Below are 22021 nucleotides of genomic sequence, written 5' to 3' on the forward strand. Positions count from 1 at the left end.
CTTTGGCCTGTGGGTAATAGGCATGTAAATCACACACTAACAATAGAGTGCAGGACATTCACTCCTGCAACATTGACTCTTTGGCCTGTGGGTAATAGTCATGTAAATCACACACTAACAATAGAGTGCAGGACATTCACTCCTGCAACATTGACTCTTTGGCCTGTGGGTAAAGTCATGTAAATCACACACTAACAATAGAGTGCAGGACATTCACTCCTGCAACATTGACTCTTTGGCCTGTGGGTAATAGTCATGTAAATCACACACTAACAATTGCAGGACATTCACTCCTGCAACATTGACTCTTTGGCCTGTGGGTAATAGTCATGTAAATCACACACTAACAATAGAGTGCAGGACATTCACTCCTGCAACATTGACTCTTTGGCCTGTGGGTAATAGTCATGTAAATCCCACACTAACAATAGAGTGCAGGACATTCACTCCTGCAACATTGACTCTTTGGCCTGTGGGTAATAGTCATGTAAATCCACACTAACAATAGAGTGCAGGACATTCACATTTGAAATCACACACACTAACAATAGAGTGCAGGACATTCACTCCTGCAACATTGACTCTTTGGCCTGTGGGTAATAGTCATGTAAATCACACACTAACAATAGAGTGCAGGACATTCAGAGACTGGCAATAGTCATGTAAATCATTGCAGGACATTCACTCCTGCAACATTGACTCTTTGGCCTGTAAATCACATACTAACAATAGAGTGTTTGACTCTTTGTGAAATCACACACTAACAATAGAGTGCAGGACATTCACTCCTGCAACATTGACTCTTTGGCCTGTGGACAGTCAAAATCCCAGAGTGCATGTTGAAATCATGTAAATCACACACTAACAATAGAGTGCAGGACATTCACTCCTGCAACATTGACTCTTTGGCCTGTGGGTAATAGTCATGTAAATCACACACTAACAATAGAGTGCAGGACATTCACTCCTGCAACATTGACTCTTTGGCCTGTGGGTAATAGTCATGTAAATCACACACTAACAATAGAGTGCAGGACATTCACTCCTGCAACATTGACTCTTTGGCCTGTGGGTAATAGTCATGTAAATCACACACTAACAATAGAGTGCAGGACATTCACTCCTGCAACATTGACTCTTTGGCCTGTGGGTAATAGTCATGTAAATCACACACTAACAATAGAGTGCAGGACATTCACTCCTGCAACATTGACTCTTTGGCCTGTGGGTAATAGTCATGTAAATCACACACTAACAATAGAGTGCAGGACATTCACTCCTGCAACATTGACTCTTTGGCCTGTGGGTAATAGAGTCATGTAAATCACACACTAACAATAGAGTGCAGGACATTCACTCCTGCAACATTGACTCTTTGGCCTGTGGGTAATAGTCATGTAAATCACACACTACTTCACTCCTGCAACATTGACTCTTTGGCCTGTGGGTAATAGTCAATAGAGTGCAGGACATTCACTCCTGCAACATTGACTCTTTGGCCTGTGGGTAATAGTCATGTAAATCACACACTAACAATAGAGTGCAGGACATTCACTCCTGCAACATTGACTCTTTGGCCTGTGGGTAATAGTCAGTCATGTAAATCACTCCTGCAACATTGACTCTTTGGCCTGTGGGTAATAGTCATGTAAATCACACTAACAATAGAGTGCAGGACATTCACTCCTGCAACATTGACTCTTTGGCCTGTGGGTACATGTAAATCCCACACTAACAATAGAGTGCAGGACATTCACTCCTGCAACATTGACTTTTGGCCTGTGGGTAATAGTCATGTAAATCACACACTAACAATAGAGTGCAGGACATTCACTCCTGCAACATTGACTCTTTGGCCTGTGGGTAATAGTCATGTAAATCCCACACTAACAATAGAGTGCAGGACATTCACTCCTGCAACATTGACTCTTTGGCCTGTGGGTAATAGTCATGTAAATCACACACTAACAATAGAGTGCAGGACATTCACTCCTGCAACATTGACTCTTTGGCCTGTGGGTAATAGTCATGTAAATCACACACTAACAATAGAGTGCAGGACATTCACTCCTGCAACATTGACTCTTTGGCCTGTGGGTAATAGGCATGTAAATCACACACTAACAATAGAGTGCAGGACATTCACTCCTGCAACATTGACTCTTTGGCCTGTGGGTAATAGTCATGTAAATCACACACTAACAATAGAGTGCAGGACATTCACTCCTGCAACATTGACTCTTTGGCCTGTGCGTAATAGGCATGTAAATCACATACTAACAATAGAGTGCAGGACATTCACTCCTGCAACATTGACTCTTTGGCCTGTGGGTAATAGGCATGTAAATCACACACTAACAATAGAGTGCAGGACATTCACTCCTGCAACATTGACTCTTTGGCCTGTGGGTAATAGTCATGTAAATCACACTAACAATAGAGTGCAGGACATTCACTCCTGCAACATTGACTCTTTGGCCTGTGGGTAATAGTCATGTAAATCACACACTAACAATAGAGTGCAGGACATTCACTCCTGCAACATTGACTCTTTGGCCTGTTGACTCTTTGGCCTGTAATAGTCATGTAAATCACACACTAACAATAGAGTGCAACATTCAGCAACATTGACTCTTTGGCCTGTGGGTAATAGTCATGTACATTAACAATAGAGTGCAGGACATTCCTCCTGCAACATTGACTCTTTGGCCTGTGGGTAATAGTCATGTAAATCACACACTAACAATAGAGTGCAGGACATTCACTCCTGCAACATTGACTCTTTGGCCTGTGGGTAATAGTCATGTAAATCACACACTAACAATAGAGTGCAGGACATTCACTCCTGCAACATTGACTCTTTGGCCTGTGTAATAGTCATGTAAATCAGAGTGCAGGACATTCATGCAACATTGAAATCATGTAAATCACACACTAACAATAGAGTGCAGGACATTCACTCCTGCAACATTGACTCTTTGGCCTGTGGGTAATAGTCATGTAAATCACACACTAACAATAGAGTGCAGGACATTCACTCCTGCAACATTGACTCTTTGGCCTGTGGGTAATAGTCATGTAAATCACACACTAACAATAGAGTGCAGGACATTCACTCCTTGCAACATTGACAGGACATTCACTTTGGCCTGTGGGTAATAGTCATGTAAATCACACACTAACAATAGAGTGCAGGACATTCACTCCTGCAACATTGACTCTTTGGCCTGTGGGTAATAGTCATGTAAATCACACACTAACAATAGAGTGCAGGACATTCACTCCTTTGGCCTGTGGGTAACATTGACACTAACAATAGAGTGCAGGACATTCACTCCTGCAACATTGACTCTGGCCTGTGGGTAATAGTCATGTAAATCCCACACTAACAATAGAGTGCAGGACATTCACTCCTGCAACATTGACTCTTTGGCCTGTGGGTAATAGTCATGTAAATCACACACTAACAATAGAGTGCAGGACATTCACTCCTGCAACATTGACTCTTTGGCCTGTGGGTAATAGTCATGTAAATCCCACACTAACAATAGAGTGCAGGACATTCACTCCTGCAACATTGACTCTTTGGCCTGTGGGTAATAGTCATGTAAATCACACACTAACAATAGAGTGCAGGACATTCACTCCTGCAACATTGACCTTTGGCAACATTGAGTGCACATTCTTTGGCCTGTGGGTAATAGTCATGTAAATCACATTCACTAACAATAGAGTGCAGGACATTCACTCCTGCAACATTGACTCTTTGGCCTGTGGGTAATAGTCATGTAAATCACACACTAACAATAGAGTGCAGGACATTCACTCCTGCAACATTGACTCTTTGGCCTGTGGGTAATAGTCATGTAAATCCCACACTAACAATAGAGTGCAGGACATTCACTCCTGCAACAATAGAGTGCAGGACATTCACTCCTGCAACATTGACTCTTTGGCCTGTGGGTAATAGTCATGTAAATCCCAGTAGAGTGCAGGACATTCACTCCTGCAAATTGACTCTTTGGCCTGTGGGTAATAGTCATGTAAATCACACTAACAATAGAGTGCAGGACATTCACTCCTGCAACATTGACTCTTTGGCCTGTGGGTAATAGTCATGTAAATCACACACTAACAATAGAGTGCAGGACATTCACTCCTGCAACATTGACTCTTTGGCCTGTGGGTAATAGTCATGTAAATCACACACTAACAATAGAGTGCAGGACATTCACTCCTGCAACATTGACTCTTTGGCCTGTGGGTAATAGTCATGTAAATCACACACTAACAATAGAGTGCAGGACATTCACTCCTGCAACATTGACTCTTTGGCCTGTGGGTAATAGTCATGTAAATCACACACTAACAATAGAGTGCAGGACATTCACTCCTGCAACATTGACTCTTTGGCCTGTGTGTAATAGGCATGTAAATCACACACTAACAATAGAGTGCAGGACATTCACTCCTGCAACATTGACTCTTTGGCCTGTGGGTAATAGTCATGTAAATCACACACTAACAATAGAGTGCAGGACATTCACTCCTGCAACATTGACTCTTTGGCCTGTGGGTAATAGTCATGTAAATCACACACTAACAATAGAGTGCAGGACATTCACTCCTGCAACATTGACTCTTTGACCTGTGGGTAATAGTCATGTAAATCACACACTTTGCAGGACATTCACTCCTGCAACATTGACTCTTTGGCCTGTGGGTAATAGTCATGTAAATCACATACTAACAATAGAGTGCAGGACATTCACTCCTGCAACATTGACTCTTTGGCCTGTGGGTAATAGTCATGTAAATCACACACTAACAATAGAGTGCAGGACATTCACTCCTGCAACATTGACTCTTTGGCCTGTGGGTAATAGTCATGTAAATCACACATGTTGGATCTGTTGGATAAAACAGAGGACTTTCACGTTAACATTTACATGGGAATTCAATCTCTTTTGATCAGTTTTGCACGTCATCTGAACGCGTAGCTACCCTCCCCCTGCTTGTGAGCTAAAGCAATTAGCCTTTGGAACAAGTGCTGTGGTAAAATAATATGGTGTTACAGTATTTTCTTATTAAAACCATAAACCGTTCTTGAGATCTGATACCTTGGATATGACTTGGGCCAGTGCGTCAGGGCGAAGGCATGTTGAATATGTTATCTGTGCTGTGGAGAATGTGGGCCAGTTGGTCTTGTTGGATCTCAGTGGAAGGTGTGTAATCAAATCAAATCAAATCACATTTGCTTGGTCACATGCACCGAATACAACCGGTTTAGACCTTACTGTGAAATGCTTACTTTACAAGCCCTTAATCAACAATGCAGCTGTAGCCCCTGATCCTTGTGGGGGTTATCGATATGAGGCATCCAGCTACGTATGGCCTGGCTTCAGACTGGAGGGATAAGTCCACACAGCCACCAGCACATGAAAAACAGAGGGAGAGTTGTACAGCACGTTGAAACTCTATTCTCATCACACTCATATTGTGATTCACAATTTCCCCGTCTAAGCCATATCACATTTGAATAGGTTGATAAAATGCATGCAATAAGTAGATTTTTTTTTAAAACCAGGCTATTCCAAAACTTTGATGGTATCTCAAATCCTCATATGGTCCTTCTGTAGCTCAGTTGGTAGAGCATGGCGCTTGTAATGCCAGGGTAGTGGGTTCGATTCCCGGGACCACCCATACGTAGAATGTATGCACACATGACTGTAAGTCGCTTTGGATAAAAGCGTCTGCTAAATGGCATATATTATTAATTATCATCATCCATTGGACGCCTGACTTTGACCTGTCTAAACTGAAACCCTGATGGAAGAGCCTTCCTGTCATCATGTCTGGTCAGGTCACCACTCACCAGTGTGTTTTTAGATAGAACTCTAAACATTATCTTTATGAGAGGCTGCACTGTGCCTGGACTCTAATTAGAGCAGGTTTGCCCAGCGCTGACAGACATAATTATTTGTTTGGCTTGTGTGTGATGTCACTGTTGGCTGGGGCCTTCCTGCAGATGCAGCCAGGGGAAAGTTGAGGGGACGGTGTCTGTGTGTTCCAATCGCTGCTGTCAGGAATAGCCCTTTTCCCAGCCGGGCCTCTTATCTTCAGGGTGGACACACCAAGGGAAGCTTCCACACTGATCACTGAGCCCGTCTTCAGGAATGGGAAACAGAAAGGCCATTTTTCTCACGCTGTCTATCAGCTTCCTATATTATATCACCCACCAGTCAGTTAGTGATCTGTTAACCCATTGTCATAACATCGGTTTTGGCAGGTCATGTGTACTATCTCCTCCTGTCTCTACACACAATTGATACTCTGTAATGGAAGAATCTTATCGGACTTGTACAAACACGGTCCAGACTAGTTGAGATATCGGAGAAGTAAACAGATCATTCCTCATTGGTAGCTGTGCAAGTTGCACACTATGACATATAGGTTGTTGTTTTTCGTTCAGCTGTAACCCCTACTTTGGTGACAACAAAAGACAGGCGATGAATAATATCCATTTATCTCTCTCTCTCTCTGTCATCCTTCTAGGTCCTCCAGGAAAACGGGGAAGGATGGGAAGACGAGGCGACTCTGGTAACCAGTCTCTCTTAGTTCCTTTGTTCCCTCAGTGTGTTGATGTGTATGTTTATGTGAACCAGAGGGTAGAGTGTATCAAAGTGACCAACAGATGTGAGTGAACTGTACAGTACCTCCCTACAGTCCCTGGTTGCAGACAGCCGGGGGGAGATTTGACAGTGTGCAGCTGCTGCAGGCTTCTGAATGACTTTTCACCCTGCCCGTGTTGCCTGCCTGGTGGCCTCACTTCTCTCTCTTTCATCTGAAGGAATCCATCCATTCTCAGGAATAATTATACACCGACTTCTGTATTCTTCAAATCGTTTCAGCGATGCCTACGGACACCGGACTGCAAAGGGCTGTTGTGGAACTACGCCATTAAAAAGGGGGGTGTCCACTGCTATAATTGGGTTCTTTCTTATCGCATTCTTAGTGTTCAGTTCAATTTGCTTGGAATGGTCTTTGACATTTGTCATATCAGGAATTTTGGCAATTCTGACCTGTTTTTCTTTTCCCTCTGTGGATATGAAACACAATGGCCCTATGAAAGCCCTATCACATCATCCTTAGCCAGAGTTCACAGGTCATTCATGACATGATAATTGAAACACCTTATTTGAAAATGCGAGAAGAAAAAATCCCCAAATAATCAAGAACACCTTGCTATAGTGTTACAAAATGTCCTTGATGATTTAGCAAGGTTTTAGTGCAGATGTCTGAACTTTCCCCCTAGGAGTGTACTCCTCCCCTATTATAAAGATTAAAGAGTGTGACCTTGAGAAGAAACTAAACTACACTACATCAGATACATACAGACATCCGTAATCTGGACAGTAGCCTGAACTCCCCTTGTGTAGAACAGAGACAGATCTCATCCATAATGTATAGTGGTGGGTGGCGTTGGAGATAAATAACAAGGGTAAATCACAATCTCATCTCATCACTAAATTCTCACGTCATGGCTGGCCCAAGGGGTCTGCCTATATCTGAAATATGTGGCTTCTACATGTCAGTTCGGCCCTTGACAGTGCAGAACACACATGCAACTTACCTAGGGGGATGGGGAGAATAGTTGCCTCTTTTTTTCTGTGCAGGGGATTGAGTAGGGCTACTCCACTGGCTCCAAGCCCCCAGCCCAGTGACATATATCTCCATAAAAAGCAGCCTTCTGGCTTCTGTCTGCTGAGATGACTCCACTCCACTCCACTCCACTCCACTCCTCCACTCCTGACTCATAAAGTGTCTTCTGGACCAGCATAGTTCCTCAGTGGCACATTCCATCAGCGACAACAAATGTCTTATGACCATCATTACTAGTCTGTGGTGACCTAAATGCCAGAACTGGACAGGAACCTGACACTCTCAGCACACAGGGGGACAAACACCTACCTGGGGGTGACAGTATTCCCTCCCAAATATGCCCCCTAGACACAGCTATGACAAAACAACCAACAAAAACTTGTCACAACTCCTGTAGGTCTGTCGCACGCTGGATCTGTACATAGTCAATGGTAGTCTTCGAGAAGTCTTCTATGGTAGGTACACCTACAGCTCATCCCATGGCAGTAGTACTGTAGATTACTTTATCACTGACCTCAAGTCTTTCAGAGCGTTTACAGTTAGCCCACTGACACCCCTTTGAAATCACAACAAAATCACAGTCTACCTGAACAAAGCAATACTCAATCATGAGGCATCAAAGCCAAGGGAACTGAACAATATTAAGAATAGCTATAGCTGGAAGGAAAGTAGTGTGGAAACCTACCAAAAAACAATTAGCGACAACAAATTAAATCCTTTTTAGAAAACTTCCTTGACAAAACATTTCACTGTAATAGTGAAGGTGTAAACTTGACAGTAGAAACCCTAAACATTATATTTTACCTTTCAGCTTCCCTATCAAATCTTAAAATGTCAAGCAGACAACCTACGGAAATGGAAAACAATGACAATTGGTTTGATGGAGAATGCAAACACCTAAGAAAGAAATGGAGAAATCTATCCAACCAAAAGCAAAGAGGCCCAGAAAACCAGAGCCCACGCCTTCACTGTGGTGAATCACTAAAATAATAGAGAAATACACAACAGAAAAAGAAGGAACAGCAGGTCTTCTGGGAAAATTGTAACACACTAATAAACAAACAACAACACAAAGAATCGCTAACAGCAGACTCCTTCATTTCCTCAGTGAAAACAATGTACTGAGCAAATGTCAAATGAGCTTTTTTACCAAATTACCGTACAACAGACCACGTATTCACCCTACTCACCCTAATTTACAAAGAAACAAACCAAAACAAAGTCTTCTCATGCTTTGTTGATTTCAAAAAAAGCTTTTGACTCAATTTGAGGGTCTGCTATACACATTGATGGAAAGTGGTGTTGTGGGAAAAGCATACAACATTATGAAACCATGTACACAAACAACAAGTGTGCAGTTAACATTGGCAAAAAACACACACATTTCTTTCCACAGGGCCGTGGGGTGCGACAGGGATGCAGCTTGAGCGCCACCCTCTTCAACATCGATAACAATGAATTGGCGAGTGCACTAGAACAGTCTGCAGCACCCGGACTTACCCTACTAGAATCTGAAGTCAAATGTCTACTGTCTGCTTTTAATCTGATGCATCTATCCCCAACCAAGGAGGGCCTATCGCAGCACCTAGATCTTCTGCACAGATTATGTCAGACCTGGGCCCTGACATTAAATCTTTTGAAGGCAAAAATAGTTGTGTTACAAAAAAGGTCCAGTTGCCAGGACCAAAAATACAAATTCCATCTAGACACTATTGCCCAAGAGCACACAACAAACTATACATACCGCGGCCTAAACATCAGGACCCCAGGTAACTTCCACAAAGCTGTGAACGACCTGAGAGACAAGCCAAGAAGGGCCTTCTATGCCATCAAAAGGAACATAAAATTTGACATCCCAATTAGGATCTGGCAAGAAATACTTGAATTAGTTAAATAACCCATTGCCCTTTATGGTCGTAATGTCTGGGGTCTGCTCACCAACCAAGAATTCACAAAATGGGACAAACATCAAATTGAGAAAATCCTCTGTGTACAACGTAAAACACCAAATAATGCATGCAGAGCAGAATTAGGCCAATTCCCGCTAATTATAGAAATCAAGAAGACGTTCAATTCTACAACCAACTAAAAGGAAACGATTCCCAAACCGAGAGATAAGCCTAGAGATAAGTCCCCTAAGCAAGCTGGTCCTAGGGCTCTGTTCACAAACACTAACATACCTCACAGAGCCCCAGCACAGCAACACAATTAGACCCTACCAAATCATGAGAAAACAAAAAGATAATTACTTGACACATTGGAAGAATTGACCCCCCCAAAATGAATGCTATGCTATTTAGCCCTAAACTGAGAGTACACAGATTACCTGACCACTGTGAATGACTCAAAATGAAGGAAAGTGTTGACTATGTACAGACTCAGTGAGCATAGCCTTGCTATTGAGTTGGACCGCCATAGACAGACCTGGCTCTCAAGAGGAGACAGGCTATGTGCTCACTGCCCACAAAATGAGGTGGAAACTGAGGTTGAGGTTGAAAATGAGGTTGAAATCTTGCTGCTGTGTTGGCGAAGAACAACCATAAATGTAAATACAACCCATATTTATGTTTATTTATTTGCTTTAACTATTTACATATCGCTACAGCACTGTATATATATATAGCCATAATATCACATGTGAAATGTCTTTATTCCTTTGGAACTTTTGTGAGTGTAATGTTTACTGTTCATTATTTATTGTTTATACCACTTTTGTTTATTATCTATTTCACTTTCTTTGGCAATGTAAACACGTTTCCCATGCCACTATAGCCATGAATTGTATTGAATTGAGAGACAGAGCGAGAGAGATAGACTTTCTTATACTGACCTGAACATACAGTACTATGCCTCTAAGTGTTTCTAATGGACAGGATCAAGCAGGACCATGTCGTACTCATGAGAAACTACTCCGCTGTAACTAAAGTACTAATGTCCCATCCAGTACAAATCATAAGATTAACCCTGGCCTATACGGATAGGGATACATTGATATGTTTATTACAAATGAAATATGACAAGTTTATGCATAAACATGATAGCAATTGAAAGGAAACAGTTTGGAGATGATGGAAAAGTTATTAGACCTGGCAGTTAACCTTGACACATATGACCAAATCCAAACATTACACTGTAGATTTTTTGTGCATTGTACATTTACTGTACTTTTTGCCGCATTTGTTGATAACGGAATCTGTAAACACTGCGGATACAATCAGTAACATGATAAGAATATTCCTGGAGAATATGGGTTAGGTAAACCTTAAGAAAAACAACTGACAAGGTGTTGAGTGAGAAGACTAACTGGTGTCTCCAAGTGGCCACACACCTCTCCCAAGTGTGCACAGTTCCTAAGTCATTTCAATGCACTTTTATGACTCAAAGAAGAGTCTTCAACTATAAAGTGCTTTTTTTTAGTTCTTCTAGCTGTGCCGTTGAGGAACTAGAGCAAGCACACTTGCGGTTGTTTTGTTTGGAACTCAGCCTTGCATCCCCGCCATCACACAATTACTGTTGTTGTTTACGCTTTCACATGGCAATTCAGAGAAACAGAACGTCATTTTGGTCCGCATAGAAAAGGGTCATGCATGCATTCAGGTGCATTCAGGTGCATTCAGATGCATTCAGATGCATTCAGGTGCATTCAGATGCATTCAGGTGCATTCAGATGCATTCAGATGCATTCAGATGCATTCAGGTGCATTCAGATGCATTCAGATGCATTCAGGTGCATTCAGATGCATTCAGGTGCATTCAGATGCATTCAGGTGCGTTCAGGTGCATTCAGATGCATTCAGGTGCATTCAGATGCATTCAGGTGCATTCAGATGCATTCAGGTGCGTTCAGGTGCATTCAGGTGCATTCAGGTGCATTCAGATGCATTCAGGTGCATTCAGGTGCATTCAGGTGCATTCAGGTGCATTCAGGTGCATTCAGGTGCATTCAGATGCATTCAGGTGCATTCAGGTGCATTCAGGTGCATTCAGGTGCATTCAGGTGCATTCAGATGCATTCAGGTGCGTTCAGGTGCATTCAGGTGCGTTCAGGTGCATTCAGGTGCGTTCAGGTGTGTGTTCCACAGCGAACTTCCTTCACTATAGATAAATATGTTCATAATAACACAGGGTTTGGCTCCATGTCATCTTGTAACTGTACATCAAACATAGTGATCATAGATATTGAACTGTATATGACATGAGATTTATGATATTGAAATGTGAAGTGCATATTTAACTTGCTTGTATGACATCAAAGTGGTATTTAATATAATCCTCAAAGTCTCATCTTTCAAAATACACAGAGTCCTTTAAAGCATTTCCCTCACTCAGTCAACAACAAAACATTCAAAAGTTGCAGGGGCAACTTTTTCTCTGAGCTCTGACGTCTTTTATAGCATGTTGCTGTACAGCTACTGCGTTCCAATTTCGGTGCATATTATCAGTGTCCAAGCCATTTTCAACCCTTATACGCCTATGAGTGTAAGCTTGAGCTAACTGAAAAAGACAAAGGAAAAAAGCTTTAGCCGTGAAAAAACAAGTGTTACCGCTACAAAGCTTAATTTGATTCAATCCACAATAGATTTCCATTAAACTGAACTGATTTATTCCTATTTTAAAAGGGTCATCTGCATTTCAAACAAAAAACTGAGGGTTTGGGCTGGAGCTATGAGTGCAAGGACTGACCATCCATCATATACAAATGTTTAGTTTTAACCATATTTTTTGAGGCTATACAGTGTTTGTTTACAATTACATTGTTTACAAACAATGGAGTTAAAAAAAAAAAGTGCCAGTTTGTTTTTCTCGGTTCCGTTGTGTTGATGGTGGCGGATTGATTGATTTCCACGTTTTTGAGATTGTTGTTTTTCTTCAGGATGAGTGATGAGTCTTCTGGCACATTGGGTATCACAATGCACCCCGTGTTTCATGTCCTGATATATACAGACCGACGGACTGGGAGTGGGTTTACATTATAGTGCTTTTGAAGGTCAACTTTCTAGCTCCGCCCATAACTTTTGGACTTTGTAGCCTTCCCAGAAAGCCTGGATTATTGAGTCATTGTGGGTTTCACAACACTGGTTGTGAATGGAGAAATTCAACCACTCTTACATTCGTAGACATACAGTGCCTACGGAAAGTATTCAGACCCCTTGACTTTTTCACTCTTTGGTTTACTTTATATGACAAAGCGAAAACATTTTTTTCTACATTTTAGAACATTTATTTAAAATAAAAAGCAGAAATACCTTATTTACATTAGTATTTAGACCCTTTAAAATGAGTTTTGAAATTTAGCTCAGGTGCATCCTTGAGATGTTTCTACAACTTGATTGGAGTCCACCTGTGGTAAATTCAATTGATTGGACATGATTTGGAAAGGCACACACCTGTCTATATAAGATCCCACAGTTGAAAGTGCATGTCAGAGCAAACACCAAGACATGATGTTGAAGGAATTGTCCGTAGAGCTCCGAGACAGGATTGTGTTGAGGCACAGATCTGGGGAAAGGTACCAAAACATTTCTGCAGCATTGAAAGTCCATCAAGAACACAGTGGCCTACATCATTGTTAAAATGGAAGAAGTTTGGAACCACCAAGACTCTTCCTAGATCTGGCCTCCCGACCAAACTGAGCAATCGGGGGAGAAGGGCATTGGTTAGGGAGGTGGCCAAGAACTCGATGGTCACTCTGACAGAGCTCTAGAGTTCCTCTGTGGAGATGGGAGAACCATCTCTGCAGCACTCTCCACCAATCAGGCCTCTATGTTAGATTGGCCAGACAAAAGCCACTCCTCGGTAAAAGGCACATGACAGCCCGCTTGGAGTTTGCCAAAAGGCACCTAAAGACTCTCAGACCATGAGAAACAAGATTCTCTGGTCTGATGAAACCAAAGATTGAACTCTTGTGTCACGTCTGAAGGAAACCTGGCACCATCCCTATGGTGAAGTATGGTGGTGGCATTAACAGGCTCTGGGGATGTTTTTCAGTGGCAGGAACTGGGAGACTTGTCAGGATTAAGGCAAAGATGAACGGAGCAAAGTACTGATCCTTGATGAAAACCTGCTCCAGAGCGCCCAGGTCCTCAGACTGGGGCAAAGGTTCACCTTCCAACAGGACAACGCAGGAGTGGCTTCGGGACTAGTCTCTGAATGTCCTTGAGTGGCCCAGCCAGAGTCCGGACTTGAACCTGATCGAACATCTCTGGAAAGACCTGAAAATAGCTGTGCAGCAACACTCCCTATTCAACCTGACAGAGCTTGAGGATCTGCAGAGAACAACGGGAGAAACTCCCCAAATACAGGTGTGCCAAGCTTGTAGCGTCACACCCAAGAAGACTCGATGCTGTAATCGCAGCCAAAGGTGCTTCAACAAAGTACTGAGTAAAGAGTCTGAATACTTATGTAAATGTAACATTTCAGTTTTTTTATTTTTTATATATTAGCAAACATTTCTAAAAACATGTTTTTTTCTTTGTCATTATGCGGTACTATGTGTAGATTTTAGAATAAGGCTGTAATGTAACACAATGTGGAAAACGTCAAGGGGTCTGAATACTTTCCGAAGGCCCTGTAGCTCTGGATGCAAGGACTGACCAACCATGATATTAACATTATAGTTAACCACATTTTGAGGCTATGCAGTGTTTGTTTATGTTGGGTTCTGATGGGGTTGACAGTTGAACTAAGCTCATGAGGCATTAATAATGTATATTATTCAATAATCATTGGGTATACACAGGAGCGTAACTTTGGTTTTAGAAGTTGGGGGGGACATACTTTTAGTTTTTTTGTTCACAATAAAATCACACTATTGAATCGCAATACATTTAGAATCGTGCGAATCACGAGAATTGCAATACATATCGTATCAGCACCAAGATAGGATAATACTATTTTGTGAGGTCCCTGGCAATTCCTGGCAGCCCCAGTTGACCCCATCTCTGGTCCTCATATAGCTGGAACAGCAGCCGTTTTCTAGTGGGTATGACTCCTGGCAGGCTGGCATTCAGACCACACGGGTGACAACAGAGAGAGGGATTGTCATTGCCCAACCAGTCTCTGTGATTAATCAGTAGGGAAACATTACATAGGCCTGGATATCCTCAGGGTGGTGTGTGTGTTTGTTTGTGTGTGTACATGTTTGTCTGTTTGGTGTAATGCAGGACAGATACACACACACGCACACGCACACGCACACGCACACGCACACACACACACACACACACACACACACACACACACACACACACACACACACACACACACACACACACACACACACACACACACACACACACACACACACACACACACACACACACACACAGACACACACACACAGACACACACACACACACACACACACACACAGGGAGAGAACAAAAGCAGAAAAGTGCCTTCTGTAATCAAACTCATCATGTCTCTTGATTGCAATGACAACCGAACAAACAGAGCATCATGGGAACTGGGCTTTTGTTATGGCAACGTCTGATAAAGAGTACACAGTACCAGTCAAAAGTTTGGACACACCTACTCATTCAAGGGTTTTTCTTTATTTTTATTATTTTCTACATTGTAGAATAATAGCGATGACATCAAAACTATGAAATAACACTTATGGAATCATGCAGTAACCAAATAAGTGTTAAACAAATCAAAATAAATTTTATATTTGAGATACTTCAAAGTAGCCACCCTTTGCCACTTTGCACACTCTTTGCATTCTCTCAACCAGCTTCATGAGGTAGTTAACTGGAATGCATTTCAATTAACAGGTGTGCCTGTTAAGTTAATTTGTGGAATTTCTTTCCTTCTTAATGCGTTTGACCCAATCAGATGTGTTGTGACAAGGTAGGGGTGGTATATAGAAGATAGCCCTATTTGGTAAATGACAAAGTCCATATTATGGCAAGAACAGCTCAAATAAACAAAGATAAATGACAGTCCATCATTACTTTAAGACACAAAGGTCCGTCAATGCGGAACATTTCAAGAACTTTGAAAGTTTCTTCAAGTGCAGTCGCAAAAACCATCAAGTGCTATGATGAAACTGGCTCTCATGGGGACCGCCACAGGAAAGGAAGACCCAGAATTACCTCTGCTGCAGAGGATAAGTTCATTCGAGTTACCAGCCTCAGAAATTGCAGCCCAAATAAATGTTTCACAGAGTTCAAGTAACAGACACATCTCAACATCAACTGTTCAGAGGAGACTGCTTGAATCAGGCCTTCATGATTGAATTGCTGCAAAGAAACCACTACTAAAGGACACTAATAATAAGAAGATATTTGTTTGGACCAAGAAACATGATCAATGGACTGACGAGTCCAAATTTGAGATTTTTGGTTCAGAGGATATCCTCATGTGTGGTTCCCACCGTGAAGCATGGAGGAGGAGCTGTGATGGTGTGGGGGTGCTTTACTGGTGACGCTGTCTGTGATTTATTTAGAATTCAAGGGACACTTAACCAACATGGCTACCACAGCATGCTGCCACGATACACCATCCCTTCTGGTTAGTGGGACTATTTGTTTTTCAACAGGACAATGACCCAAAACACACCTCCAGGCTGTGTAAGGGCTATTTGACCAAGAAGGAGAGTGATGGAGTGCTGCAACAGATGACCTGGCCTCCAAAATCACAGAACCTCAACTCAATTGAGATGATTTGTGATGAGTTGGACCGCGGAGTGAAGGAAAAGCAACCAACAAGTGCTCAGCATATGTGGGAACTCCTTCAAGACTGTTGGAAAAGCATTCTTCATGAAGCTGGTTGAAAGAATGCCAAGAGTGTGCAAAGCTGTCATCAAGGCAGAGGGTGGCTACTTTGAAGAATCTAAAATATAACATATATTTTGATTTGTTTAACACTTTTTTACTTACTACATGATTCCATATGTGTTATTTCTTAGCTTTGATGTGTTTACTATTATTCTGCAGAAAATAGTAAAAATATGTAGAAAAAAGTTAAAATATAGAAAAACCCTTGAGTGCGTAGGTGTGTCCAAACTTTTGACTGGCACTGTATGTACAGTACCTTTTGTTGTGACACAGGACATATCAACATGTTGGGTGTATTTTAATAATCAACCTCCCACTGAGTTATATAAGGAATACCTAGGATAGGTTAAGTAATCCCTCTCAATCCCTCTCACCCCACCCCCCCTAAGTTTTAGATGCACTATTGTTAAGTGACTGTCCCACTGGATGTCATAAGGTGAATGCACCAATTTGTAAGTCGCTCTGGATAAGAGCGTCTGCTAAATGACTTAAATGTAAATGTTATATTCCAACTCCGAGGTAGAACATGAAAGTTACTGGAGTGAAACAGATCACACTTCATCATCACTAACTGTATTTTTCTGTTTTCTGTTTCAGGATCTCCAGTAAGTACAGTTCCACCATGGTTAATGGGGTTTTAGTAGATGTTTCAGATCTCCAGTAAGTACCGTTCCACCATGGTTAATGGGGTTTTAGTAGATGTTTCAGGATCTCCAGTAAGTACCGTTCCACCATGGTTAATGGGGTTTTAGTAGATGTTTCAGGATCTCCAGTAAGTACCGTTCCACCATGGTTAATGGGGTTTTAGTAGATGTTTCAGATCTCCAGTAAGTACCCATGGTTAATGGGGTTTTAGTAGATGTTTCAGGATCTCCAGTAAGTACCGTTCCACCATGGTTAATGGGGTTTTAGTAGATGTTTCAGAATCTCCAGTAAGTACCGTTCCACCATGGTTAATGTGGTTTTAGTAGATGTTTTAGATCTCCAGTAAGTACCGTTCCACCATGGTTAATGGGGTTTTAGTAGATGTTTCAGGATCTCCAGTAAGTACCGTTCCACCATGGTTAATGGGGTTTTAGTAGATGTTTCAGGATCTCCAGTAAGTACCGTTCCACCATGGTTAATGGGGTTTTAGTAGATGTTTCAGATCTCCAGTAGGTACCGTTCCACCATGGTTAATTGGGTTTTAGTAGATGTTTCAGGATCTCCAGTAAGTACCGTTCCACCATGGTTAATTGGGTTTTAGTAGATGTTTCAGGATCTCCAGTAAGTACCGTTCCACCATGGTTAATGGGGTTTTAGTACATGTTTCAGATCTCCAGTAGGTACCGTTCCACCATGGTTAATTGGGTTTTAGTAGATGTTTCAGGATCTCCAGTAAGTACCGTTCCACCATGGTTAATTGGGTTTTAGTAGATGTTTCAGGATCTCCAGTAAGTACCGTTCCACCATGGTTAATGGGGTTTTAGTACATGTTTCAGATCTCCAGTAAGTACCGTTCCACCATGGTTAATTGGATTTTAGTAGATGTTTCAGGATCTCCAGTAAGTACCGTTCCACCATGGTTAATGGGGTTTTAGTAGATGTTTCAGGATCTCCAGTAAGTACCGTTCCACCATGGTTAATGGGGTTTTAGTAGATGTTTCAGATCTCCAGTAAGTACCGTTCCACCATGGTTAATGGGGTTTTAGTAGATGTTTCAGATCTCCAGTAAGTACCGTTCCACCATGGTTAATGGGGTTTTAGTAGATGTTTCAGATCTCCAGTAAGTGCCGTTCCACCATGGTTAATGGGGTTTTAGTAGATGTTTCAGATCTCCAGTAAGTACCGTTCCACCATGGTTAATGGGGTTTTAGTAGATGTTTCAGATCTCCAGTAAGTACCGTTCCACCATGGTTAATGGGGTTTTAGTAGATGTTTCAGATCTCCAGTAAGTACCGTTCCACCATGGTTAATTGGGTTTTAGTAGATGTTTCAGGATCTCCAGTAAGTACCGTTCCACCATGGTTAATGGGGTTTTAGTACATGTTTCAGATCTCCAGTAGGTACCGTTCCACCATGGTTAATTGGGTTTTAGTAGATGTTTCAGGATCTCCAGTAAGTACCGTTCCACCATGGTTAATTGGGTTTTAGTAGATGTTTCAGGATCTCCAGTAAGTACCGTTCCACCATGGTTAATGGGGTTTTAGTAGATGTTTCAGATCTCCAGTAAGTACCGTTCCACCATGGTTAATTGGGTTTTAGTAGATGTTTCAGATCTCCAGTATGTACCGTTCCACCATGGTTAATGGGGTTTTAGTAGATGTTTCAGGATCTCCAGTAAGTACCGTTCCACCATGGTTAATGGGGTTTTAGTACATGTTTCAGATCTCCAGTAGGTACCGTTCCACCATGGTTAATGGGGTTTTAGTAGATGTTTCAGATCTCCAGTAAGTACCGTTCCACCATGGTTAATGGGGTTTTAGTAGATGTTTCAGATCTCCAGTAAGTACCGTTCCACCATGGTTAATGGGGTTTTAGTAGATGTTTCAGATCTCCAGTAAGTACCGTTCCACCATGGTTAATGGGGTTTTAGTAGATGTTTCAGATCTCCAGTAAGTACCGTTCCACCATGGTTAATGGGGTTTTAGTATTATGAGTAACCTAGTGGGCTGTGCTTCAGATAAAGTAAGTGAATGGACACATTACATTTAAGTCATTTAGCAGACGCTCTTATCCAGAGCGACTTATGGGAGGCAACAGCAGGTAAATGATCATTCTCTGCTCATCTCAAGTGTATTTGCTGTAGTTTTTGACCTCAAGGTGTCAAGGGCAATACTATTTGAGAATTGCGGCATTAAAATGAAAAGTCTGCCATAATATGATTGTTTAAAAGCATCCTGATTTGAATCCTAATCCTGGCCTTTAGTTCTCTTGTCTTCTCTGTGTAATCCTAACAGGGCACGCCTGGACGGGATGGTTACCCGGTAAATGTCACTCTTAATCTCTTTTCTGAGCAAGCACTCTATTATTCTAATACTCTAAACCAGCATGATTTACCCTAGAATATGGTCTTCCATTAACTCCAGTCCTAGACTATAGTGGTCTTCCATTAACTCCAGTCCTAGACTATAGTGGTCTTCCATTAACTCCAGTCCTAGACTATAGTGGTCTTCCATTAACTCCAGTCCTAGACTATAGTGGTCTTCCATTAACTCCAGTCCTAGACTATAGTGGTCTTCCATTAACTCCAGTCCTAGACTATAGTGGTCTTCCATTAACTCCAGTCCTAGACTATAGTGGTCTTCCATTAACTCCAGTCCTAGACTATAGTGGTCTTCCATTAACTCCAGTCCTAGACTATAGTGGTCTTCCATTAACTCCAGTCCTAGACTATAGTGGTCATCCCTCATAACCTCCAGTCCTAGACTATAGTGGTCTTCCCTCATAACATCCAGTCCTAGACTATAGTGATCTTCCCTCATAACCTCCAGTCCTAGACTATAGTGATCTTCCCTCATAACCTCCAGTCCTAGACTATAGTGGTCTTCCATTAACTCCAGTCCTAGACTATAGTGGTCTTCCATTAACTCCAGTCCTAGACTATAGTGGTCTTCCATTAACTCCAGTCCTAGACTATAGTGGTCTTCCATTAACTCCAGTCCTAGACTATAGTGATCTTCCATTAACTCCAGTCCTAGACTATAGTGATCTTCCCTCATAACCTCCAGTCCTAGACTATAGTGATCTTCCCTCATAACCTCCAGTCCTAGACTATAGTGATCTTCCCTCATAACCTCCAGTCCTAGACTATAGTGATTTTCCCTCATAAACTCCAGTCCTAGACTATAGTGATCTTCCCTCATAACCTACAGTCCTAGACTATAGTGATTTTCCCTCATAACCTACAGTCCTAGACTATAGTGATCTTCCCTCATAAACTCCAGTCCTAGACTATAGTGATCTTCCCTCATAACCTACAGTCCTAGACTATAGTGATCTTCCCTCACAACCTCCAGTCCTAGACTATAGTGGTCTTCCCTCATTGCTCCAGTTAAGTGGTTCAGCTATTGTGTCACCTGCACCTCTCCTCGGCCTGGTTTCCCAAAAGCATCTTAAGGCTAAGTTAATTTTAAAACCATAAGAGGGCCTGTCATGCCAAATAGTGTCCCCCTGCCAAATTAATATAGCAACGTACGCTAATAGTTTATAGAATCCCATTGTGACGTAGAGGGGGACATTATTTTTCAGGACGTCAGGAGGATAAGACAGCCCCGTCTACTGAACAGCTATCTTGTACTACATAAATAATTCAAACAAGTCTACTGACTGCATCTTTCACAAGTTTCTCCTCAATGAAACAATGTTTTTATGATGCTGCTGCAACTTATCCATCTCTCAGGAACTTAAAAGGTGTTATGTTGTGGTCTCAAGCAGTCACACATTGGGTGAACATCAAATGGTTCATTCTATTCAGACAAAAAAGGTTTGAGCCAGTTGTTCTGGCAGTAGGTCCAGATGCATTGGGTTGCGTGTGTTGGCATCCCACATGCTTAGTTGGGATCAACAGGGAAATGCACTAGCCTGTGAAGTCGCTCCAATAATAACAGTGATGTGAGCCCAAATTCTGTGTTCAGGACAAAACCACATGTGGGCCCAGTTGGACTCACAGGTCACCCCCACAGTATTCACAGAACAGTTGATGTATGTCTCTTTTGTTTTGAATCCTTGCTTCATTCATCTGTCTTTTTCACTTCAATGGCTGTGGAATATTATGATAGTTCTTTGGACAGAGTTCAAGAGCATTTCAGCACTTGTGCAGCACTGGACAGCGACCTACATAATGACTTTGCTATACCGTGAACATGTGAACTCTAGACCGACTGGAGTCTTTACCTATGTTTGTCTATGGCCTGCTAAATCATTTGGCCAGCAGTGCACCCAATTGATATGATATTTTTGCTACCAAAACATGAATGTACTGTACACAACTGTGTTCATCTTAAACATAATATTTTTCCTCTATCCATGTTGTTGTATTCTAGGGCCCACTTGGGATGGATGGGAAGCCTGTAAGTAGCCTTCTTCATCATGCTAATGTTGTGATAACGATGTTGATATTCAGCTCACAGTCTACTTCATACAATACGTCTCTAATTAACGATGTGTTTATTTAATTACCATAAACATTGTATGTGTTCTACTCTTGCCATGAACGACTTGTGATGTGATCATTTTGTGAATGAAACATTGTCTTCCATATACAGGGTGGTCCTGGTCCTATGGGAAGCCAGGTATGTATGATGATCTTTTTAAATCTCTCTATAACTCCACGTTTTGGATGATCAAACGCCAGATGTGGACATGTGATGTAGCAGAGCTGACCGTCTGCCAAAACACTCCAGTGTTCTCTACCTGTCAGCTCATTAATAGGGCTCAGTTGGTAGAGCATGGTAAATGGAATATATAGTGTATCCATTCTTCTGTGTGCTATATGAGGCTTCCCTGAAGCCAGCCCTGAAGACAGCCCTGAAGACAGCCCTGAAGCCAGCCCTGAAGGCTTCCCTGAAGCCAGGCCTGAAGGCTTCCCTGAAGCCAGC

At 42.0% G+C, this 22021-nt stretch overlaps 1 protein-coding gene across 6 annotated transcripts in view; it reads left to right on the plus strand.

The window, feature by feature from the left end:
* Positions 1 to 22021, plus strand: part of LOC124006691 (collagen alpha-1(XXIII) chain-like) — a 729230-nt gene that overhangs the window by 683647 nt on the left and 23562 nt on the right. For all 6 annotated transcript variants that reach the window (XM_046316762.1, XM_046316764.1, XM_046316765.1 and 3 more), the window contains exons 3-7: positions 6556 to 6600; positions 17040 to 17047; positions 19382 to 19408; positions 21467 to 21493; positions 21689 to 21715. In XM_046316762.1, the coding sequence (XP_046172718.1) occupies positions 6556 to 6600; positions 17040 to 17047; positions 19382 to 19408; positions 21467 to 21493; positions 21689 to 21715 (134 nt within the window). The remainder of the gene's footprint in view (positions 1 to 6555; positions 6601 to 17039; positions 17048 to 19381; positions 19409 to 21466; positions 21494 to 21688; positions 21716 to 22021) is intronic.

This window comes from Oncorhynchus gorbuscha, linkage group LG20, assembly GCF_021184085.1.
Source record: "Oncorhynchus gorbuscha isolate QuinsamMale2020 ecotype Even-year linkage group LG20, OgorEven_v1.0, whole genome shotgun sequence".
NCBI classification, from domain to species: Eukaryota; Metazoa; Chordata; class Actinopteri; order Salmoniformes; family Salmonidae; genus Oncorhynchus; species Oncorhynchus gorbuscha.